This window comes from Arctopsyche grandis, chromosome 2 (assembly GCF_051622035.1).
Source record: "Arctopsyche grandis isolate Sample6627 chromosome 2, ASM5162203v2, whole genome shotgun sequence".
NCBI classification, from domain to species: Eukaryota; Metazoa; Arthropoda; class Insecta; order Trichoptera; family Hydropsychidae; genus Arctopsyche; species Arctopsyche grandis.
In genome coordinates this window covers 35,115,313-35,141,560 of record NC_135356.1, presented here as the reverse complement: position 1 = coordinate 35,141,560, position 26,248 = coordinate 35,115,313, and the positions used below count along the sequence as shown (strand labels likewise).

Below are 26,248 nucleotides of genomic sequence, written 5' to 3'. Positions count from 1 at the left end.
AAAAATACGATAGATATTATGTAATTACAAACTAGATTTACTTATAATAAGATTTGTAATGGCAACATTTTGTCTACATTCAACGTACGGTTGAAAATAAAATTAAAGAGGCTCGATCGATTTTGTGAGAGAAATGATTGAATTACATGGTATTTATTTGAGATAAAAATTTATATTATATTTATAACATGACGTTTTGCTTTGAGCTTATCGGTAATCACAATGATCGAACCTCATGATTTAAAAATATAATATTGTATGTATGTATTTATTTTATTACGTACTAAAAATATATCAACAAAACCTTTAACAACTAAACTAACTGTTAGACAGTTAAAAAAATAACTTTGCAAAACATTATCTGAATAATATAAAATGTGTAAGTAGTTTATGTATATGTATATATATATATATATATATTCTTAAAATATAATAACATCTTAAAATATGGGTATTTAGATTCATCAAATATATAATAACATTTTATTCATCAATAATATCAGAGTGTATCTGAGTAACTATTGTGTACATTTGCTGCATTTTAAGCGGGCAAGGTAGACTCGGCATAGAAGTCAGGTTCGTCTTCTAGATCTAATTCGGGCTGTTTTCCATCCAACTGAAATCATACCATTAAAGACTTATTAAAACATTAAAAATTTCACCAAAGAATGCCATGAAGTTTCATTTTTAGTGTTACATATGTAGCTTATTCCAATTGTATATTTTGGTAGCACGACAGATCAGCGCAAAACAAATCAGCGCCGACCTTTCGGCGCAGATAACTCAGCGGATGACAATTCAGCGCATGGACTATTCAGCGCAAAATCAATTTTTTCAATAAGTTTCAAATGTGTTTTCAAAAATAATTACTGTATTGAAATTGTCGGTCATATCTACATGATAATTTCATAAATGCGAATAAATTTATTCGATACTCTTTGTGCCTTTGTGCCCGGTTTAGAAACCCTGCTTAAATATAAATTTTTGCGGCCTTAGTTGAGAAACCCTGCTTGCGTAATATTTCAAGGCACAAAGAGTATCAAATAAATTTATTCGCATTTATGAAATTATCATGTAGATATGACCAAAAATTTCAATACAGTAATTATTTTTGAAAACGCATTTGAAACTTATTGAAAAAATTGTTTTTGCGCTGAATAGTCCATGCGCTGAATTGTCATCCGCTGAGTTGTCGTTGCGCTGAGTTGTCTGCGCCGAAAAGTCGGCGCTAAGTTGGTTAGCGCTTATTTGTCCTGCCGTATATTTTATACGAATTGTAAATAGGTTTTTGAGCTCTTTTTCTATTATGCTATACATTAACATTATAATAATATACATATGTAATACTATGATTACTAACAAAATTAAATTAAAATTGTAAAAAAGAAAATGATCAGTAGATCAGTAACTATTAAAATAGATAAAATTTCGTAATGATAAAAAGCATTTAAAAATCAATTCCAATATTTCGAAATTGAAATTGGAGAAAAGTCAAGAAAGTGATGGAAAATGTTTGACAAACTGCTGAGCTCACTTGAATGATATTATCTTCAAAAAAATGACATTGTGACTAGGGTTGCCAACTTTGGTGGACAAATAGCTCAAAACTCAATTTTTATATATTTTTTTTTATTCGTTCGGAACATATTTTATAGTTTTTACATGCGGAAAATATTACTTTAGAAAAAAAATTGTCATCATGTTGTCAAAATTTTGTCAAAATTTAACTGGCTTTCACGCCTCGTTAAATTTGGTTCCTTTATTCGAATACAAAAAAATATATACATAAGAGTAAAAGAGGTCTTATTTGCAATTCCGCCTTTACTAAGTCGATATTCATGTTATTCCTGGCCTTCGTCCACACACTTCATGTGACTAAATACTCTTTCTGGGTAAGCATTAATGCAGGGATAGACATAATGAAAGACACAATTTTCATCACCTCGAAATACTCGGCCCATATCTTGTTATCATTTTGCTTGTCTAACATCTGGAAGTGGAAGTGGAATCGCCACTTTGTTCCAGATGTTTCCTTATTTTGCAAACAGCCGTATAACTTACACCCTCTATTGTCGCGATTTTGTGTTTATAAAAAATTCTAGTTTTTATTAATGCTATAATACTTGCTTTTCGACTAATCTAAAAAAAATCTATTTAAGACTCACAAGCAATTTAAAACATAAATCAAAGTATTTTTTTTTACAAATTAATCACCAAACTTACCCTAAAAATATAGTAAAGCTGCAGCAAAAGAAAAAATCACGGTGTTGTTAACGAAATAATAAAAAATCTTCGCAGAAACGCTCGTATATGCTTTACGTAATTCAGGAGCAAACTCTTATCCCTCATTTCACTTTTATTTTTGAAGACATTTTGAAGGATAATTTTGTATTATTTTTTGTTGGTGAATAGAGTAGTAAATAAGGATGAGTTTCCAAAAGATCTTATTGTGAATTATTTAAAACCGTTACAAATGGGCGCGAACGCGTAATATTCTGTCCTGGGACTGTATGTACATACGTTAGAAGGACGTTCAACGGATTTATGTACACGATGTCAATTTCAATAAAAATAAATGTAATAGTTTCCTCAAAATTTCCGGGACAATTTAGCATTCATCCGGGATACGGGACAGTGATTCCAATTCCGGAACAATCCCGGCCAATCCGGGATGGTTGGCAACCCTAATTGTGACATGTGCAATGTATGTTTATATGTAGTTTGCTTTTATTTAATTCTTTTTCAAGATACTAACTGTCTAATTGTATTCGCTCTACTTGATATTTCCACATCAATATATGTATATGTATATGTTAAATGATTAGTTTTTAAATAAAGTATGACTTACCGCTCTGAGTTCTTTCGGATTGAAGATGCGTGACAGTTGAGAACGCAGTGGAACCATCATAATCAGAAGGAAGGGAAAAGCCAGCGAGGCTTTCGACGATTTGACGATCCACAACAGAGTGAGACATAGTATTTGGATGACGGTGAACAGGTGCATTTTCATCGGAGTGACCTATACACAGGAATATGTAAAGAAAAGACAGGAAAAAACAAGTACACCAATCAAAATTCACAAGTCAATTAGAAAATATATTCTCGCGAACCAAAAATAACTTAAATATAGGCAAGTAGCTTGAGGAATTTTACCTTTTTGACGTAGGGAACTGCTGGAAAATATTTCACGGGTCTGAAGAGTAAGATGGCCCTCTCGAAGAGTTGGATTCCATTCATGGAAGAAATTCCCATGTATAGGAACACTCCAAACAGCACGGAAAGTGGGACGAGACGGAGGATGGCAGCCAGCAGCACAGAGCCACCAACGAGGAGAGACACCAATAGAGCGCTGAGTCGTTGTTCTGAAATGTTGGGTTTGTATTATCAATCGTGTTAAATGGATCTGTAATGTTACCAGTGGCGGCTCGTCTATATGGGCTGCGGGCTGCAGCCCCCCCCCCCCTAGTACAGTACAAATGCATGCTATTTTTGTCGTTTACATAGGCTGCGGGCTGCAGCCCTCCCAGTATAGTACATATGCATGCTATTTTTGTCGTTTACATAGGCTGCGGGCTGCAGCCCTCCCAGTATAGTACATATGCATGCTATTTTTGTTTTCATTCGATCACCGGTTTGGTTAACGAGCGACTACAGCCTGATTTATCTCTCACTATGAATTTTCACGAGCCGCTTCTAAATGTTACTAATAATATATTCTGTATATCCTCAATGACTGTATATAAATTTATTCATCGAATTGACAGGGATATTATGTATGTATATCGTATGCAATTTTAAATACTTTAATCTATAACTTCTACTTTAATCTTATTTCAGCCGTTGTTTCACCAGGATTATTAGACTATAATTGAAAAACAATTATATAATATAGTTTTATATTATATTAGCCCGCCATTACTCGGCAGATGAAATTTGAACAAAAGGAGGTGACAACAAACTTTATCAGAAATTTTGGTTAAAAAGTTAGATGAAGATAGTGTACCAAATAGACAGTGTACCAAATTTGGCGTTTCTTAATTGAAAACAGTAGATTTTTAACCGCTTAGCTGCCCAAAGCGCCTTAAGGCGCAAACAGCCGTATCAATTGTACGCCCAGCGCGTCGGCTGGGCGTCTAAGCGGTTAAGGCGACAAACACATTTTCATGTTTATGTATAAAGTAGAGAGTCAGCGTTGCCGGAACTTTGGTTTAATTTAGGCTATCATGAGATAGTATATCAAAATAAGTGGTCGTAGATAAAGCAAGTACCTTTGACTTCCTTGATGTATGGCTTTTCTCCCGGAGCATGATCAGTGGACATGATAGTCAGAGCTGACACATGAGAAACTGATCTAACCGTAGCCACACAGACAAATGGAGCTCCGATCAAACCGCACAAAATGTTCAGGTAACTTATGATGACGATATCCATGTGGAATCCTGATCCTTTGTGGAGATGCCTTTCTGGCTTGTCGACGATCAACCTGTCAAAATTCCACAAAATTTAACAAGCTGAAAAATATTTCGAAATCACTGAAAATATCAATTTCATCACAGCGAGCAGTTAATCAAAAACACTTTCTTAACAATGAAAATCGCACAATTTGCAAATAATTGTGTAAGCAAATAAATAGCATTTGAGCAATGGCAGTCGCATATCATATATGTATGTATAGTAGAATGAGCACAAATTGTACATGTCGCGAAGTTTAATGATTACTTTTGCAAATTCAGGCATATCACAATTGGTTAGTTTTATTATGAATAAATAATATATAAATATTGAAACTCTTACTCGGCAATATGTGTCTCCATGAATGTAATTATGAAAACCATAAGTGCCGGCACGCAAGCGCCGAAGGCAGCCCAGATTGGAAAGCCGTTAGATCCAGAACCTCCCAGAGGTATAAGCCAGCCTCTGGTGCTAGGATCACTAGGAGTCAAACCCTCAGGAACGTTCAGCTTCTCAGTGTAGGTTTGTGGAACGAAAAAGGCCATCAGGACCATTGTTACGATAGCTATGGGCACACCAAAATCACCCAGTGCTCGACGAACCTATTATGAATAAATCAAACTTGTAAATATAATGATATTAAATATACAACTCATTTTCAATTAATTGAATAGCTTAGCGTTGCTCAGGTGGGTAAAAGCTTTAAAAAAAAAGTAAAAGAAAAAAAAAATAACGAAATGACCCCGAGCTGCGGGCCAATTCCATAAACATTTCAGAGTCTATGTAAGTTAGAGTACTATGAGATATGTCATACCAAAATTGGTGGTTTTGATTTGAAAACTGTAACTTTGAATGATGGAAAAATAAACAAATATTCATCTTGATATAGGTATGTATAAAACTAGTGGTTTTATCAAGCTTCGCTCCGTATTTGTAATAGTAAACATTAATTTGTTTTTTTATTAAATTTATTTGAATCTGGAACTGAAACAAGAATCCGGATCCGGAACTGAAAACAAATCGGCATCCGGAATTAAAAAAATAACGGGGATCTGGAACTGAAACAGGAATCGAGAGCCAGAACTGAAAAAATAATCGGGATCCAGAACTGAAAAAGGTATCCGGGTCCGGAAGTGAAAAGGAATCGGGATCCGGAATTAAAAAAATAGTGGGGATCTGGAACTGAAACAGGAATCGAGAGCCGGAACTGAAAAAATAATCGGGATCCAGAACTGAAACAGGAATCCGGGTCCGGAACTGAAAAATGAATCGGGATCCGGAACTATAAATGGAATCCTGATCCGGAACCGAAACTGAAACGGAAATCTAGACACGGAACTGAAAAGGGAATCGGATGCGAAATCGATATCGTATGCAAAAATATGATTAATAAAAAATATTCAATGATTAAAGAATGAAAGAATTGACATATTGTGATTGACAATGTAAGCATGTCTTGTAAACGTCACTGAAATGAAATATTTTCACTGGCGTTTCAGTGAAATCATAACTAGTTACATTTTCAGGGTTGGTTTTATTCATTTAAGATTAGATTGTTGCGGTTGGTATTATTTAAGGGTTTGGATAGGTTACGTTAAGTAAGGGTTGGCCCTATTCATTTAAGATTGGGTTGTTAGGGTTAAATTAAAGGTTAACGTTGTAAATTCATTGTTTTTTTTACATTTTCACTACTTGAATTCGTGAAAATATATTTTAGCTAGTGAAAATATATTTTTTCAGTTGAAGTATGCTTTCACTGTAATATGTGTATTTTGAATTGTATATACAGTATATGTTTGTATGTAATAGACCGGGGCTGGCGTATTCTGCCTCAAAGAGACCTTTACGCAGCCAATTAAAAGTTACATTTATAGGTATGTACATATATATACGGAAATACAGATATTTTTTCTCTGCCTCCATTGACTATCTACATTCTTTACACAGTAGCACTCGTAAGTGCCAGAGTGGCAGGTTAACTGAAGCTGGCGACCACGGGACCACGGCAGATAAGGTTTGGAAAAATCTGATATTATTGATATTGAGATGGGTTAATAGTTTTAATGACGGTCGAGAGAACATTAAAGAAAGTTACGTTACTTTTAGTTTCTGAAGAAGCTATTCGTGCTGCAGATACTATATACATATGGTCGAATTACGAAAGTTTTATGCTATCAATGAGCAGTCTGTTGTAGACAGGTGGTTGGTTTATTTGTAGGTGTTTGGTATTGAAATGTAAATTTATACTTACGCCCCTCCCGAGGAATTTGCTATTCCTGAAAATCCTCAAATAGTAAGCGATAAGGAATGTTCCGAGGGTGAGCAGAGTCGAGAAGAGTGCAGTGTTCGGTTGGCTTTCGAACTCGACCGTGAAGTGGTTTTCCATCAAATTGGCGGGATTTGGTTCCGTGTAATTGCCTCCGGACCAGGAGTCGTTGCCCATCATCATCGCCATCATGTCGTTCTGCATCTCCTCGTCTTGGGTGTCGATGGAATCATCGGTGCCGTTGACAGGAGGATAATCGGTAGCGGACAGTTCAGCCATTGGATATTCCATGCCTGTCAACGCGGCTATTGCACCGAAACAGTAACTCCTGAGGAGTGGATGTTTCGTGTACACGAATAGAAGCTTTGACACAGCTTCCATGATGAAGATCAGCGAGATCAGCGAAGAGAATATGTCTTCCGTGAATCTGAAATGCAAAACTATATGCATAAGCAAATTCAAAGAAGTATGAAGTACTGTATGAGCAGCATAACAAGAAAAGACATGGGCGAGGAGTATACATATGTATGTATGTATATGATAGGGGTGGTTCACATAGCGGAGACAGTGAAGAGATTTGAAATAGCAAATTGAAAGTCCTCGAATGGTACCCAAGATAATGTGTGTGGGGTTAGATGGATAAGTGCTGCTCAGAACAGAGTCGTATGAAAGTGTTTTGAAAAACTTCACCCAGCAGTGGATAGTGAGTTGCCAGTGGCGTAACTACCGCGCCCGCAGACCCCGCAATGCGGGGGGGCGCCGAGACCTGGGGGGCGCCACGAAGCGCGCCTTTTTCACATATTTTTTAATTTGTTCCGTAATTTTTTTAAAAACTTCTCTTATTTTTCAACCTATTTGTATTATATGTGTATGTACATACATTAACATATTTTGAATTTATCCTCATTGTGTAATTGATCTATGCCAATAGGGCTAGAAGATTACCGTCTTTTGCCATCTTTTGAACGTCAGTGCCACTTCAACCTATTAGCTGAGAATTCTCTTATTCTTGTATATATTTTTTCAATGTGTAAACAATAAAACAAAATTATATGATTAAAACCAATAAAGTTTATAAATTTTTCGCTGCCACCATTAACAGGTGGGAAGTTTTTAAGGAAAATTCACCATCAGTTACTTTAAACAGATTGTGCATTGCTTGTTGGTCGTCCAGATTAAACTATTAATGCACTTTGATATATAGGTACATATATCGATACGTAAAAAAGTATAGACATTAATTTGGAAAGTTATTTTGCTAATATTAATATATGGGGAGGGGGGGGGGGGGTAGGGCGCCTTAAAATATTTTGCGGGGGGGGCACCAGGAATTCACGCTACGCCACTGTGAGTTGCTGTAAAAACGTTGGCAAACATTGAAGTAGATTTAGGTATATTCGTGAGGCTACATATGAATACAATTGTATAAGATTAAAGCTTGTTTAAAATTTGAATAACAAGAAATGTGAAGTTAGAGGAGTGGGCAAAATGCAAGAGGATCCAGAAGAATTGTACGTACCTCGTGAACTTCTTGACAAGGACACTGCCCTCGAACATGGCTACCACCGTGCTTATGATTGCCAGCCAAAATCCGAGGTAAACGCGCAGAGTCAAATAGTCGATGTTGTTGCTTCGGCAGAGATTGTAGAGACTCTCGTCGAAGAGAAGCAGGGGTCCAGTGGTACCCACGACCATCATCGGCTGTCCGGACAAAAGTGCGAACAGTATCCCGGTGAAAGCTGTGGATATGAGGGTCTCTGAGATACCCATCAGGTTGTTGGTCTTGTCTGCGATGAGTCCACCGAAAGTGATCGCAGAAGACAAGGCAGCAAAGTACATGAAAATGGCCGCTGCGAAACACTGGCCGTTCAGGCCGTCAGTTATGTCTGACAAATAATAGGGATATCTTCTTTTGATATCGTTGAAAAACCCTGAAAAACATAAAATGAATATACCAATTGGCTGGAGAGTTTGAGTTTTTTAGTGGAACACTGAAGTGGATACTTTTTTCGACTTTTTTTTTTACGTACGTACCCCCAAAAGGTCTTCCGGTTTTTTGCAATGGGTCGATAGGTGGTAGTTTAAACACCTTCTTTTCACCATCGTCTATGATGAGGGCTTCCCTGGCCTCGTCCTTTTCTTCAGTGTGCATGCGTTTATCCATGGCTCCTTTCTTACGCTTCCTGATCATGTCCGATTTGGACTTGAGCTCGTCGTACGACAGCACAGCTTCGCTGTCCCAATTTCCCGGCGGCAACACCAGAGAATCGTCCAAGAATTCGTTGATTGCTGAAAGCAGTTCCTTCCTGTTTTCGGCCCTGTAGGCTATTTCGTAGAAGGACTTGGTGGACATGAGCGTCGAAATGGACCTGCCCACTTCGTGGTAGTCCAGTTCTGAGTTCGCCGGTCCCAAGAGAACAAACACAAATCGAACCGGAATGTTTATCTCGGTCACATTGGGCAAATTGACACCTTGAGCCAGTCGGACGAAAGCAATCGTCGGACTGTCCAAGAAGGAAACGTTCCCCACTAGTATAGAACTGGCTTCGGAGCCCTCTGGGATCCTACGTATTATAGAATCCTCTGGAATTTTCTTAATGTCCTCCTGAGACGTGTACGTCTCCTCCTTTAAATCTAACTTAATACTATCGTCCATAACGGCCATACTTTTTCTTCGGACGAACTCCGTTTTGAATAAGTCGTCGCCGTCCATGGACTTCATAGGAATTATTTGTAATTTGCCCTTTTCAGCGTCTGATAAACTCTGGAAAACAGTTAAAAAAAAATCGATGTAATTAACAATCGTGATGGTTTATTCGACTATGGCAAGCTTTGAAATTATAAAGTGTTATGTATATTAGGAATTCAAATTGTGGTCTATGCACTGATGAAACAAAGGGTGATCTATCCCATTCCATAAATAAACTATTGGCAGCGTTTTTAAAATCAACACTTATGTAATTTTGCCAACCCCTTAAGAATCAGAAACCTCATATTAAGATATTATAGATAAGCATAATCTCTCAGCCGTTTGTGACCTGTCGCCCCCTTTTTAAGTTAAATATCTTCAGGGAGACAGGACCCAGTTGAGAAACACTAATTGTATCTAATATCTAATTGATGTCAAGAAGCACGTAAATTCGTCGAAAATCGACAAAATGGGTTTTCAGACAAACTCTCGACATCTATGTATTTACTGATTGAAATCAATCTTGTTTCATAAGGGAAAAGAGTAGGTACTTAATTCCGAAAAATAGTAATTCTTCAATTGAAACAAAGGAGGCAAAACCATTGCTTCGTTTTCGTTGAATTAACGTGCAAACCAAAGAGGAGCGTGAACTATGTGTTATTGATCTATTTATTTAAAAATATTGTGTTCTAATCGAGTAAAATATAATAGTTATAAAATGACCTAAAATAAAATCAAATACAAAAATATTATACATATGTATGGTTTAATCTAAAGCAGCGGTACTCAACATGCGGCAGAAGGGTCTTAGATCCTTGCAATTTACCAAGCAGAAACATTTAAAATATTGAGCATATTATTTTCTGAAATTATTGAAAAATTACGGACTGTCTTAAACATGATGTATGTTCGTACAAAACATTACAAGCTAAGTCACTTATGGGGAAAGGCAGGAGACGTAAAACGGTCTACTTCTTTTTGAAATAAAAGTATAATATGCACAATATTATCGAAAAAAGGTTGAGAGCCGCTGATTAAAGTTGAAAGATTTGAAGCAAAACAGAGGAGAACAAAAAGTAAAAATCACACAAACTTTTGCATTAAAAACACACTCGTATATTGAACACTATGTAAAATGTATTATATAGCTGAAAAATATGTATGTATGTAATATTTTATTAAACGCAATAATTAAAAATCGTGTGCATGGTCATAGATGTTTCAAAAGTATAATTCAGATTTGCATGTAGTTATGTATCTCTTTCTATTCAAGATTATTCTTATACTTTTAAAACATTTATGCACACACAAGCGTCATGCTTAAATATTTTTTGACAAGTACTATGCATGTGTGAATAAAACCACACATCATACATACGACGAATCAACACAATAAACAAAAACACAAAAAAAAATCACCAACAAAAGGCTTCTCGGAAATGTAATTAAACATCTAAAAATTGTATCTAATCATGATGGCGACAAAGGAAAGATATAAAATCGTGAAAATCATGCATCTAATTGTGACGCACATACTCAAAAACACATCGACACTTCAACCCTTTAAAGTACAACCTACAAATGACTTTCGTTTTCATTCGGATATGAAAATTTTTCACCCACCGACAGTTTTCATCTCGTGTGTTTGTGAGTACGTCGATCTCTATTGATGTTATCATTATTAAATCAAACTATTGAGTACATAAAGTCAAACGTGGAGTTGTCTCAACTAAAACGTTCACATCAAAAACAATAAACAAATGGTGTGTAAGTTCGAAACTGTTGAAAATTACAATGGTGTGTTCGGTATGCCTCCGGCTCATTTCGTGAGATCCAGAAGTTTGGTGCTCTTGCTTTCGAACTGGTTTAAGCCGTTCCGGAAATGTTCCAACTGTGCTGCGACGTTCCGCCATTCGTTCCGGTGCCCACGGCCACTTTACATAAATTCGTATATATGTATGTATGTATATTTGCAAAACTTATTCTATGTATGTAATTCCACTACAAAAATCTACTACTCGAAAGATTGAAACCGGCAACGGGATATATGTAGGTATATTCGACTAACGGAGTCTGGATTCGTCTGTCGTACAGATTCCTGGTCTGGTCGGGTGATTCGTACTCTTTTGTAACACGCAATTGTGGAAAAAAATGAACAAAATTTCAAAATCTTTTTTCCTACGGCCTATATTATGTATGTCAGTGGTTGTCACGTGGGCTCTTTTCGGGCGTAGTTTATATTTTGGGCGTGAATCTTTTTCTTTTCGACTAATAAAGATATAGTTCTCGCATCTTTTGATAGGAAATAACTGCAATGAATACTTATGGTATATTATTAACAGTGCTGGCCTTACTATGGCGCCCTCGGACAATTTTTTTCTAAGCGTGCCTAAAAAAAATATTAAAAAATTGGTTACCATCCATCTTTTTCCGGGCTTGGACCGCAAGAAAAGTGGTTAACAAGGTTTTCCAACCCCACTGTTGGAGTTAAAAATAATCGCGGCGCTCTAATTTTAAATTTTGTAGCGCCTTTGGCGCATCGAGTGGCGCCCTATATTTCTTGGCGCCTCGGGCCAGCCATAAAACCAGCACTGATTACACTGTTCGACACGAAAAATGGTTCAGAGACGAGATATTACTTTTCTTATAGATCTATGCCCAGTAAACACGAATCTGGTAATAAAAAATGTTGATTGGCTCGAGATTCGGAGATATACATATGTGTTTTTTAAATCGCGCGATTTTTCTATATTTTGGTGTTGTTCGGTCGATGTCTCAAAATCTGTACATTTTCTGTTCAAAATGAATATTGGAATCTATAGTCAGGTATTTTATCTTTCATTTGTAGTACTTTTCAGCTTTCAAATCTCTCTAAGTAGTCGTCCAGTTCAAATCAAAAGTCAAAAGTACGTATTTTCACTTGGGATTTTATCCCACTGTTAATACTATTTTATATTGAGTATTTTCTATTGAAACATGTTTATTGGGATAATGATCTAGCCAAATTATTTTTTGTTTTCGTTTAAAAGGGTTAATTGGAAGTGTGCTGAATTTTAAATCGGTAAAATTGCGAGTTAATATCTCGTACTATTATTTACTCGTATTAACACGAATCTGAATTGAACTAATAGGGATAATATATTAAATTGTCTTTATATGAGAATTAAATAAAATTCCACATATAAAAATCATATTTCGACTATTCTTCAAAAATTCTATTGATAACTGGCTTACCTCGATAAAATAAACGAATTTTTGTTATTAATCCCGGAAAAATGAACTACACCCAAAAAAAGTGCGCGTGGCGACCAGTGATGTACATATGTACATATGTACATATATTTATACATAATTTTCGGCAATAAATTGCCGAACTGATTGTTCGACAGATCGCTTTGTCTATAGGCCGTTGCTTAAGAACTTGTCCCAGATGGATGTATTTTAAAAGAAAATACACTTGTATTGATAAATTTTCAGTAGCCCTGTATTTACAATCGTCATACAGTATATTATATGTATGTAGGTCTAAATTCTAAGTTGTATGTAAAAAGTACTTTGAAACATTACATATTTTATATAATTATATAAATATACAAATATGGGCTTAATTTGAAAATTTAGAATAGTATAAAATTACTTATAAATAGCTATGATTAAACTTTATAGTATGTATCACCCAATAATGTAATAATTTTTAATCGACGCTTAGAAATGCAAAAAAAAGTTGAATTAGACGTAGAAAAATATTCGATGTGTATTGATTGATGATACTCTTAATAAAATGTGTCAATTTAAAATCATTACATATTAAATAATGGTCATTATTTATGTGTTTTGGTTTGTATGCACAAACTAACCTCATTCTCCTTCATGAGTTTGCGATGTGAATAAAAAAAATTCACAGTGTTAGTTATAAATATTAAATATTGTAATATTTCATGTATTGTAGTAGATAAGTAAGCGTAAGACTTATTCAATAATAACATTCTTATCATTCGATCCCATCCAATATTATTCTTATACAATATTATGGTACAGTACCTGTAAACTGGCATAGGTGGAGTTTCGTCGGATGTTGATCTTGAAAGGTCGATCCTGGTATTCGTTCACGTGCCGATGACGTAGAAGTAAGCACCTCATCACGGCACTCTTGTCATTCTCTTCTATCAGCTCGTCGATGGCCATTTGTTCGGCAATTCTGAGGGCGAAATTATTTTTGAAAAATCGGAAAATTGATTTGAAGCAGGAAAAAAGTGCATCAGGAACAGTCATGTCAAGCTCTGCAAACACGGCAAATGAACTTATGTACATACATAAGATGCAAGTACATATGAAAGTTGGTTATACTAAATTGAACGTTGAAGTTATAATTGGTATAAGTAGGTACAAAAGTACTACTACTCAGTACATATGTAGTAAGTAGATTTCGGGCGAAAGTACACTGAGTGGGACGTGGTACGTGTTTTTTTTTTAGATACTTTTAAACATGCAAAAAAATGCCGCACCCCGAGCACATATGAGGCCATTCTCAGGACGAGAGCAGCCTCTCTACGTTTTCTTGTATTTTTATTGTTTAATTGTCTTCTTGCTGCCGCGTCTTCTCATTTGCACTCTTCACTGTATGTTCGATGGATGGAATTAATGGACTATTAATTGATTGATTAATGAATTATTATTATTATTATTATTCAAAACTATTGTATTTATTATCTATATATTATTTATATGGACGATGGGGATTGCACACTATTCTCCCTATCGTATAAAATAAAAAAAGTTATTATTATTATTATATTCATTGTGCACGGTCATAGATATATAATAAACATAGATGGGCCCTGACGCGTGATTTTGGTCGGAGATCTTGTCGTCACTAACTGAGGGGTGCGGGGGGTTTAACTAGCGGGGAAGTTGGGAAAAAAAAAGGTTTTTTCCCTACGATGCAGCGGTCGGCGTTTTTTTCACTTCCCCGCTAGTTAAACCCCCCACACCCCTCAGTTAGTGACGACAAGATCTCCGCATATCCATTGACAAGATCTCCGCAATCGACCTTTCCTACTTAGAAGCTAACTACCTACAGAGAGAAAGTGTGCATGCGCCATGTATTTTGCATGCGCCAAAAGGGAGACCAGTATAAAGCGTGAGGGCGGATCTATGTATTATACATCTATGTATACGGTCCTAAAAATCACTCCCTGTAGTGTTTTCGGTGATATTTTATCCTTGCTAACCAAATTTTCGATGAATTGAGTTAAATGTCAATTTTTAGTGATTTTTTAATTCCTTCATTTTTTTTATATTTTGTATATCACTATTATTTTGATTAAAATCATTTAAGTTGGAGTCGGAGTCAGAGTAGAATCAAAACAAAAAGTCAGAGTCAGCGCTGGTAAATTTTGATTTGACTCCACAACCCTGAATAATAAGATCGTAGGAATTAACAATGACACGAGGATATGCCCATCCCAGCTGGAGTCTACCTGGGTATTACCGTGCCGTACTATTCAGTGTGTCTGCGTCTTGATTCAACCGATATCAACACTGCAGGCTAACTTTGACAGGTGATAGTGGTTAGTTTATGTATGTTTATCCACATTCACTTGAAAGGTCCAACCTTTTCTATATTTGCACTTGAGAATAATAGGTTCGTGTGTGTACATACCTGAAAGCAATGCCGGCCATGTCTTTTTCGGATAGATCCAACATCAAAACACCCGATTGGATGCATCGTCTCAGATTCAACAGGGAATGGAAGGATAGAGATGCCACGTGGGGTTTTCCCCAACGAGAAGATCCCTCTTCGACATTTTCCTCATATTTGATCCACCTAGCTGTCTGCTTCCACTCTTTCTCCTCCCCAGTTTCCACTAATTCGTTCAATTGAACGAATAGCTGGAACAACATACCCGATCGATAAAAGCTCAACAGTTCCAATGTACATATGTAGAGCATTGAACTCAGTGATGTCATCGATGCGTTTCCACGTGGAAATTTCTCTAATAATTTATTTTTGTAGATATAAAAAAAACGATTCTATCAACCATATATGTATATAGATAATTCTATTTAAGACTTCTAATGGTGCTTACGGACTAAACCAACGACGATTTTGGGCCAACTTTTTAACCAGCAGTAGCGTACAAAATATCGAAATAAAAATTAAATTTTAAAATTGAAATTAAATATCAAAATCAAGCTAAAGAGCGAGATTGAGCTAAAATTAGATCATCGTTGATGTTTTGAATTACAACAATGTTTTGAATTACGACGATACCGCATTTAAAACCAGAGAAATATTATAATTTCTCTGCGTACGAGCGAAAAAAAATATTGTTAAAGTCGTCACGAGATGTTACTGTATTTCCACTTGGATGATCGATAAAAAAAAAACAATTCATAAAAAAACGCGGTGTCGGATGTCGGTGATTTGTCAAAGGGTTTTTTTTCTTTCGTCGAAATAAAATTAATAATCACACATTATCCGATAAATTTTACCTCTGAAATGATTTAATTACTTGATTTATTTCGACGAGAGAAATAATTGTAGAAAAAAAACAATGCAACGGATCGGCAACTGTCGTTGGATCACCCATACTAATACATGATATATTCTCAGTAACTGTGCTTTACGGGGAAGTAAAAATAATAATTCTTTGATTTTTTTTCGATCTTAGTGCATATCTTTGTAAGTCAAAACATTTTAAGTCGAGGATTACCTGTATGTGATTGTTGATGATCTAATTTTAGGTCAATCTCGAAAATTTATTTAAATTGTGCATGTTCTGTTTTAACTTTCAATATTTAATTTTAATTTTAATATAATGATTATAATTTTATTTTGATACTTGAATTTAATTTTAATATAATAATAATAGTTTTAATTTTGATATTTAATTTCAATTTTTAAATTTAATTTTTATTTCGATATTTTGTACGCTACTGGTTTTTAAAGTTGGCCTGTGGGCCGTTCGTTGGCTTGGTGCGTACGCACCATAAGAAGATATTTCTGGATTTGATTTTTGAACAATGGCTTTCAGGAAACTCACTGGATGACAGCACTGACTTTGAGTCGTTACTATACCGCATGTGGTGTGCGATCGATCATCTTCTTCTGACCAGTCAGTGAGAAGAAGTCTTTGGGATCCATATGCTCCATGCCGATGTGTGGAGCGACCGACATCTGAAAAGTTCAGCAGGTTTCACATTATCATGCACCGAAGAGCGAAACGTGTAAAGCCATGCGCACACATAGAGACAGCGAGTGTAATAAACATTGAAAGCGTTCTCCGTGGATCTGAAGTTTCCTATGATTGCGACATATGAAGTTGAAATCGGCCATCTTCATTGTACATTTATTTGGCTTGGTCGTTGAAAGGCTATCACATCAAAACAATCATGCTATATGTATGTACTTACCAAATCATTGCAGTGTAGTATCCCCCTCCAGCTCGGGGGAATGAAAACCTTGGGAGAAGTATGTACCTATCATGGAAACTTCATTACATAGCATTGCACTGAAGCTACAATTATGAAAGTACGAAATTATAGGAGAGTTGCAACTGAAGAAATACTCTGAAGATAGATATTTTTTTTTCTCGGAAAGAGACAACATATATGTACTACATAACATCGAAACACATAGAGTAGACATCTCATGCAAAATGATTTTTCAGTTTGGCTGGTGTTCTTGTGTGTTGAACTGATAGTGTGTGCTAGTCCCATCTATGTACATACGTATATATTTATGTATGATACGTATAAATGTACATTTTAGTGCTTCTCCAACTATTCAAATTAGCGGCACGCCAAAATTAGGGCCAATTTTCAGGCCATCGTAACCCAAATGAAAGTGAATACAATAGAATGACCCACTTTGCTTAGGAGAATTTTTGTTTTATTTGCTTTCGAATGAGTATTAGTTTCATAATATACATAAATGTAAGAGACTTACCTTCAAATGATGTTTTTTTTTTTGGCTAAAAATCGTCAAATAATAACGAAATAAATACAATAATGTACATAAACATTGCTTAGCAGGACCACTTTCGCTAAAATTATATTGTTTAACCCTTTGGCTGCTACGATGTTTTCCAAAATCCTAGCGAGAAATGCTAACATTTATAATACACTTTGAAGAGAAAAAAAAAGAGTATTATTTACTAACATATGTACATACTTCATTGGCCATATTTGAAACAATAAATTTAAAGCGCGTGTTTGGTAGTACTCTTTTTCTTTCGTAGTTGTAAAATACGAGCGTGCGAGTGAGATGCACTAGGGAGTGTCAGTTTTTGAATTTGTGATCTATTTTCAACGCGTATTCCATTTGGTGTGCATTTTGGTTGCATTTAATTACACGACGGCTCATGACCTCTATAATAGAATATGACGATTTTTTATTCGTTTTGTTATTATTCTATATTCTATATTATTACAGATACAAAATAGTAGAAGTAGAAAACTACCCGAGCGCAAAGAAAAAGTTTTGCATTATTTATTTAAATTTAAGTTTAGACCATTTTGGCATTACGGGAGTGCCTAATGCGCCCAATGAGAAAAAAATGTATATGAAATGTTTCATACTATATACTACTACCATTAAGACGTCAACAAAGATCGTTGTTAGCACCTCTCGCTTTTTCTTTTTATTAACAACGATATATCGTTGTTTAGCATTCAAAGGGTTAAGAGTTAGCCTTTTGTTCTATCTATTTAAAAATTATAAAGTATTGCTTAATTGGGTGTAATTTGATTTCGTTTTTTATCATAGTTAGGTGGATAATAAACAAAAGAGATTCTAATTTTAAATGCTATGTATAAGCAAAAGGTTTTCAATTGTCAATTGTGACATTCTATACCATCAAAAACAATAAAATAAAGACCGTAAAACTGAATACTCTGTACTATTGAATGCTAATAAAATTTAAATTCTCCCACAAAGCGAGAACCATTCTGATATGTAACAGAAGATGCGCCGCAGATAAAAAAAAATATATGAATACTTGCATGCATTCAAAAGAAACAAAAAAAAAATCGTTACGATTGAAGATAGTTTTGTTTTTTTTTTTAAATGCACTCCCTTTTAATTTTGTCACGATGGGAATCGTTGAATTTTGAAAACAATCATGTTTCGAAAGGTGGGACTGTTTTGCTACTATGCAGTGTGATATTATGGTATGAAATGAAGGGGACTGATTGTACATAAACATCCTTTTTTGACAACAACAAAGACAAAATTGGAGACTTGCCACAGGCTGTTTCAAGACGAAGTCGACGATTCGCGGACCGTCATCGGTCCGCGAAACACCGGTTGGGCGACGCTGTCTTAAAACGCTCGCCCCAAAGAGATTAGTTAAATATGGTCATTGCTGGCACAGACAGGGACTCTCACAGCCGCAAGTCTTCTCGTCCTGCAAAAGTGACAACATTTTGGAGAATTCAAAGCATGGATACCTGCATGTATGTGATCACTTTGACTTGAAATCGACACCAATTTCAACGTTGGAAAATCTTATTTGATAATATGTCGCATTTCAGATCTTAGACAACCCTAGCAAATAAGTCATATTTAAATACATACATAAATGGACAGAGAAAGACATTTTCTAAAAAAACAATGATCATTTGCCCTGGTGACTTATAATCAGTTGAACAGTAGCGGCTCGTGAGAATTCATAAAGGGGGGGGGGGCTGCAGAGATTAATCAGGCTGTAGTAGCTCGTTAACCAAACTGGTGATCGAATGAAAACAAAAATAGCATGCATATGTACTATACTGGGAGGTCTGCAGCCCCGCAGCCTATGTGGAAGACGAAAATAGCATGCATTTTTTTTTAACATATATACCAGGAAGGCCTTACAGGTAAACTCCAATGTGACTTCCTGGCCAATTACAAACAATGCAGCATTTATGAAGCAGCAGCTATTTGTACTGTACTGGGAGGCTGCAGCCCCGCAGCCTATATGGACGAGCCGCCACTGGTCAGTTCACATTATGAGTCGCAGTCAAGTAGTTTTATATATTTTTAATTACAAGTAGACGTCATTAGCGATGTGTATGTTACAGTTGAAGTGTATCTACCGGTTGTAGTATATTTTAACTAGTTGGAATATATTCCATCTAACCTGGTACCAACTGCCGTTATAGTTGAAGTGTATTTTCAGTTGTAATATATCTCGATAAGTTGGAATATATTCCGTCTGACTCACGTGAGTCGATTCATATGGCGAATTACATTCCAAGTGGTAAAAAAATATGTTACAACTGAAATACAGTTCAACTGTAAGTTGGTATCAGGTAAGATGGAGAGGTTAGGTTTTCGTGAAAACGTCACTCGACTAGAAAATTGAGTTAGAAAGTCATATTTTTTATTTATTTTGAAGATCTTAGATCTTAGAGTTAGTAAGTAATACGGTATTAAATATTACGGCATTATTGCATTATAAAAAATCAGAGCTGTCAAAAGTGAACTGTTATATTACAACTGGCGCACAATGTTGAAAGTGTATTTGCGCTTGTAGAGATATAATTTACTAGTTGAATTGTATTCGAATATGAATGACCTAAAACGCCAGTTTGAATATATTACAACTGAGAATACACTTCGGCTGTCACATATACATACAAATATTAATCGATTCTGAGATGTTCAAATCGATAAATAAAAATCTAAAAAAATGTTCATACGTATGTATAACTTTCCTCAACTTTATCGTTTCATTAACATAAATACATACGTGTATTATATTAATCATCACACTTTTCTTAAATTAAATGATTTATCAATGAAAAATCTTGTGTAAAATTATATTGTTTGAGTTGCATATTCGATGACGAGCTTAGTTGCTTCATATGATATAACCGCGTTGAACATGTTGCCATGTAATGAAGCATATGTTTATATATATAATATGTATGAAAGGACTTATTAACCAGTGCATTATTAACGCAATTATGAATGAGATTAAAAACTAAGAGCAAGGACTTGGATTATTCCCAATATTGTGAGTGGAACTATTCCAAAAACCAAGTCAAATAAAATCATCAAATTCTGACAGGAGACTTTAGACCATATAAATTTCCCTACGATACTTTATATATACATAGTATGTATGTAAGTAATTATCGAGGTATAACTCCTGGCAACATTGTTTCGGGAAAATGCTGACACTGGTTGCCTCCTTGTGTACAAAGCGCAAACACGTCAAAATACCCTTCTTGGTTTGGCTACGGGTCTTCGTCGAGATGCCGTGGTTGTGGTGGCGCGAGGATCGTCTGAACGTCTGCTGTCCAGATCCTCGCGATCAGCTTCCGCCAAGGACGCGTCTTCCGGTTGCACGGAAACACGCCTTCCACGTCTGAATTGGGGTCCTTCGGCCAAGGAGTACTTGCGGGCTTGGGATGCGAATCGACTCATTCTGCAACAAACACAATCGGTTACAAAACAAACTACATACATATGAACAACAACCACAGCTTCGTGGCGATGTCTGATCTTTTCTCAAAATATACCATTTTTAATATATGTATATTCAGACGAAACTTCTTAAAACTTTATTTGAAAAATGTTATTCACAAATATGTGCGAATTTCAAATCCGTGATAAGCTCAACGGAAACGGGTTCGAGACCGCTCCACTACAAATCGTTGCATGCTCATTTAGATTTCGGTATTTTTCGTTTCGACGAAATTCGTGACTGTTTGACCGCATGTTCACTCGAACTTGTATCGTCGTCGAACGTATGGATGTCTCTTTCGCACGCATATATTTTGCCGCGAGTACTGCTCGCACTTATGATGCGAACTCTATGTCAGATTCCCAACATAGAGTTCGTTCGCCGAGAAAGAAAAATTGATTCAGTATTGGAAACTACCGGTTGACAGCAAGGCATACATATATAGTTTTTCTCAAAAATGAAACAAAAGTAATTTTATTTTCTAGATTTATGGCATTTTATAAATACAACTTATAAAAAAAAAATAAATGCAGCGAATTGTCGTCAACCATTTTGTCCATTACATGATCACTTTTCATGTATTGGTCTTCTACTTTCACTTCAATTTCTACTACTACTATTTCATTTCTACACACAATTTCTACTACTATTACTACTTCAATTTCTCGGTTAACCATTTCATATGATTCTGGTTGTGGTTATAAAAATGGTTGGTAACCCCTATTTTAAAATACTAATTGGCTTATTAGATGTCTTAAAACAATAGGTTTCAAAGTTTTGTTCAATTTAAAAACATTTATAAAAGTTTCCAAATTTTTTTTGAAATTTTCTTTCAATTTACGATTTTTTCGATTAGAATTACCCGCAATATTGCAATATTGCCCGCATACAAAGTGTTAATATAAAACACGTAAGTTGTTGTTATTATTAATTAAAATTTTAGTGTTTAATTCAATTGTCTTGCCACATGTGGTTTATTGTGCCACGGTGCTTAATTTGTTTAGTGGTCAATATTTAGAAAAAATGCAAAAAATACAGAATAAAGCTATGAGAGGCATTTTGAATGTGAGTAGATTTAAGAGTGTTAGAAGTATGTTAAATGAATTAGGATGGATGAGTATTAGAATCAGTCTAAATATTAGTACATTGTCTTTTGTTTATAAGTTAGATCCTAAGTTATTGCCTAAGTACTTTGATGATTATATAATAAGGAATAGAGATAAACATAGTTTTTATACTAGAAAAAAGGACAAACTAGTTGTAAGTAGAGTAAGAAAAAATAAGACAGCTGGGGGTGTTTTTCACAGATCAGGTCTGCTAAGACCATGGATGCATTCTTGGGTTCTTAACCAGTACTATGATGACCTCTTAGTTTGAGGGCGAAAACACACTGAGTACCACGTCGTACGTATTTTTTTTTGGATACTTTTAAACATGCGAAAAAAACGCAGCAACCCTATCCCATATTCATGGTATATGTAGAGTCCCAAAAATGACCCCCTGGAGTATTTTCGGTGATATCCTATCCTTGTATTTATCCTTGCGTCAATAAGTTTTACAGATTTTTTGCTTTTGCAGTCTCTTATTCAAAATCTGTAATTGCTGTGCCAAAAGTGAGTTTGGAATCAATACTCAGATATTTTTCCTGTTGATTGCAAATTGCTTTAAAATACTAATTAAATATCTAGTGAATTTTCAAAGATAAAAATATATGGACTTTTCATAATTTTTGACTTTATAAGGGTTGTCTCGGTTCCAGTAAAAAATGTGATTGTTTTGTGGCTCAAGTGTATTTTAAGTCAGTGAAAGTTTGATTGCATTGCGTTTTGAACAAAAACTCTATATGTCGGCAGACAATTTATGGATCTCCGTTGCGACAGACAAATTGCTGACCAAAAACAAATTTTTGGTTTTGGTTTGTTTTTGGTTATGGATTTCAAAATTTTCTTCCGGGACGGGATTCCAATTCGGTAAAGAAATATCACATTCGGATACATGAAGTATGTGCGTGAATGAAGCTCATAAAATATAATATATGTTTAAATTGGAAAAAAATTGATAGACCCGTAGTAAAATCACGAGGAATTAAATGGCGACCCACATTTTGCGAAACACTGCTGTAGAAATTCAGTATGTGCGCTGATGAAATATTGCTTGACAGGTCATGGTCGTGTATTATATTATATTAAATTGTGGTGCGATAACTAATTCTTTTGTGAAAAGTAAATTATATACATATGTATATACTTTTCTGTAATACATAATTATTAGGCTTAGAATTCTCTTGTTAATAATAATAAGAATCAAAAATGACGACTTATAATTGATATTTATTTTCAGTTCGGATAGATAGCTTTCGGAAAATTCGTAAGAAAGTCGGAAAATGTCGAAACACAATTTACAACGACGAATTACATTGTACATATGTAATATATGTATGTGTGTATGAATAAAGGTGAAAAATTTATTGTGAGGAACTTTTGTTCTTAAGCCAAATTAATCATTTAACAAATCGTTTAATGATGGTATATTTTTAGCAAAAGTACTGGTATAATTGGCAAGATGGTGAAAAATTACAAAAATGCACAGTAGCAAGACGATTCGTCAAAATTTTAACAACAGTAAAGCAAACACCACACCTATAAATATAAAGTTTCTTGGCTTGTCGAGAAACATTTCGAAAAATAAAAAATCACACACACACACAATATAATCTAGATATATGTATGTATATATACATATAATTAAATTCATAATAATTTATAATTAAATTTATAATAATTTATATTGAATAAAAAAATTGTACATTAACGGACTCGACATACATATGTATAATATATGTATGTACGTTATTATTATATCAATCAAATTATTCAATGATGGGTTCTAATTGTGTTTCTGTTTATTTATCTGACCTCAGCTATTGGCAAATCCAACCGGCGTTGTTCAAGACGTTGTCATTCACAGCGTTTTAGGATGACAAGTTCGAATGACTAAATGATATTTGGACTAATCGTTTAAATTTGAATAGTATCCGTAAGTGTGCAAAATTTATTAAGTTAATAAATACCCAGAATTTTAATTTGGTATATGTACATCATATTATAGTATAAGTTTGTCCATTGAATATATGTACATATATAGGATTAAAAGCTAAAACTTTCACAGATATTCGTCATCAATTCAAATATTTAATAGATATGCAATTTTCAAGGGTACGTATTAACCTTGAATTTTATTATTAAAAACAGTGAACTAGGATCAACATTGAATTTTTAATAAAAAGTCGATCCGAGAACCGAGCATGTTGTTGCATCATTTATTATTTAACTATATAATATTATTACAAAATAATTCAATGAAAGTTCTTTAATAATATTACCGTAAGTTTTGCGGTCCATAAGATGACGTGGACAATTACTTTTATCGTCTAAAAATGTGATGTAATATGGAAACATAAACAAATTTTGAACTTGTCATAATAACGATCTTAGGATGAGATATGTATATCCAATTATTATATATTATCTTATACATATATAAAACCGAAACAACGTGTGTAATTCGTTTCTGATTAGATAAATTGATCAAAGACGTTTGTGAATGGTCGGTCATTAAGTAATATATATTTTTTTTGATTTAATTAATAAATTTAATAAAAAAAACAAATGAAGGTTTTTTTGAATCCTTCCCATTTACTGAGCGAAGCCGGGTAGCACCACTTGTATTAAATAAACTTTTGAATTTGTTTGTTAACTATAAATCTTTCAATCAGTAAAACGATACGCTTCAAATCCAAAATGTTCCCGGGAAAAGCCGGGTAAGATATAGAGAGCTTTATAACTATAATCTAATATATAATTTCGAAAGAGACTTTGTCTGTATGTTTGTTTGATTCGTAAAATCCGTAACGTTCAATTTAATAAAAAAATAAATGAATTCAAATGAATTAAATAAAATATTTACTATTAGATTGGCCATATTTAAGTGGTGTATATTACAAATACCGAGCGAAGCCGGGTGAAAACACTAGTTTTTTGTTTATAAGTTAGATCATAAGTTATTACCTTAGTATTAAACATGAAAAAATATACGAAATAAGAGAAAATACCAAAATATAAAAGAGATTAAAAATATCTGTGACGGTAATATCGTAACTAAAAGAAAACAAAAATATAGAAAAGGCATTGGAAAAGAACAATTACAAAAATCTTCAAGTTTAAGAAAAACTTCTAGCTTGTTTTTAAAAATATTAAGGTTTTCGGAATTTCATACATTGTTGGGAAGACTATTTCAAACTTTAACCACTCTGTTTGAAAAGAAGGAATCTCTGATTTTCCTCCTTTACGTTTCACATTAAGACGTAATTTTTCTTTTTGCAGTCTTAGAGTGTTTTCATTGAACGTAATGAGTGTGGACATATGACAATTATGATGATAATTTCTTACTTCTTACACATCGATTAAGATTAATTACACTTCCTATTATAATTTATTATTTCTTACACTTGCACACGATTAAGTCGCCTCTTATTCTTCTCGTCTCTGGTGCTATTGATATTAGCCAAAATATTTTTTAACTTTACTTATAAAACAAATTTCATATCAATCAAAGTGCCAGAGCGGCGACCTGGCTCAAAAAGAAGTAACAGGGCGGCGACCTGACCCGACTACACCACTGCACACATGAGTCAATCGGACTTTGAACGTGAAAAATACAACATACCGCTGGAACGGATGGTAAGTTGTGGTGCGGCCGAGCCGCGCTGCCACCAGAACGATAGTAAATTACCACATGGGAAGATCACTTCCGAACAGGACACACTGAGGAGGATGAGGATGGTATGTGGGGGATCGAGCAGAGCTGCGCAGGCGCCCGATCATTTATAAATGAACCGTCGAACCGAGCGCATTTACCCAGGATCCGTGCTCAGGATGGAGGATGATGGTGGCGACGGAGATGGAGGCTCCAACGCTGGGTCCTCGTCTTCCTCGGCGATGTTGGTGTCCATGTCGGCAGCATGGAGTGTCGTCCGCGAGTGTCCCGTTGGACACTCTCAGTTTGGACGTACCCCAACAAATATTGGCCCAATATGACGGTGGAGAATTGGCAATCGATGGGGTATGGCGACGACGGCCGGCCCTGCGTCATTGTCGCCGGCAACACCACGACCCAGAAATAGCACGGCGTGAGGTCGCCACCCGACCACTCCGAAGGTCAAGGACATCCTGCTCTGGATCGTCTCGTCCATCTGGACCTGGCCGACGCGACTATTCGACTGATTCGCATTGTTTGTCTCCGCTCGTGTCCCTAGGAAGTGGAGGGGTAGGGGGTAGGGGAGGGGAGGGGGGGGAGAGGACGATCTATGCAATCGAAGCAGGTGTA

General features: G+C 35.2%; 1 protein-coding gene across 1 annotated transcript; it reads right to left on the bottom strand.

Moving 5' to 3' along the window:
- Positions 1-541: 541 nt before the first annotated feature.
- On the bottom strand, positions 542-25,874 carry Ae2 (anion exchange protein Ae2). The gene is made up of 14 exons (XM_077445630.1): positions 25,780-25,874; positions 20,620-20,824; positions 16,489-16,587; positions 15,070-15,299; positions 13,449-13,605; positions 8,753-9,482; positions 8,238-8,649; positions 6,965-7,145; positions 6,704-6,916; positions 4,795-5,054; positions 4,269-4,483; positions 3,154-3,362; positions 2,849-3,019; positions 542-616 (listed from the first exon to the last, which is right to left on the bottom strand). The coding sequence occupies exons 1-14, from the start codon at positions 25,872-25,874 to the stop codon at positions 542-544; spliced, it is 3,252 nt and encodes a 1,083-aa protein (XP_077301756.1).
- Positions 25,875-26,248: the final 374 nt, after the last annotated feature.

Excerpts from the sequence above, each read along its gene's own strand:
- Ae2 (XM_077445630.1), bottom strand. The coding sequence starts at position 25,874 with ATGGACACCAACATCGCCGAGGAAGACGAGGACCCAGCGTTGGAGCCT. Across the intron at positions 8,650-8,752 it reads AACCGGAAGACCTTTTGGGG|GGTTTTTCAACGATATCAAA; the intron begins GTACGTACGTAA and ends TATGTTTTTCAG. Across the intron at positions 3,020-3,153 it reads CAGTTCCCTACGTCAAAAAG|GTCACTCCGATGAAAATGCA; the intron begins GTAAAATTCCTC and ends TCCTGTGTATAG.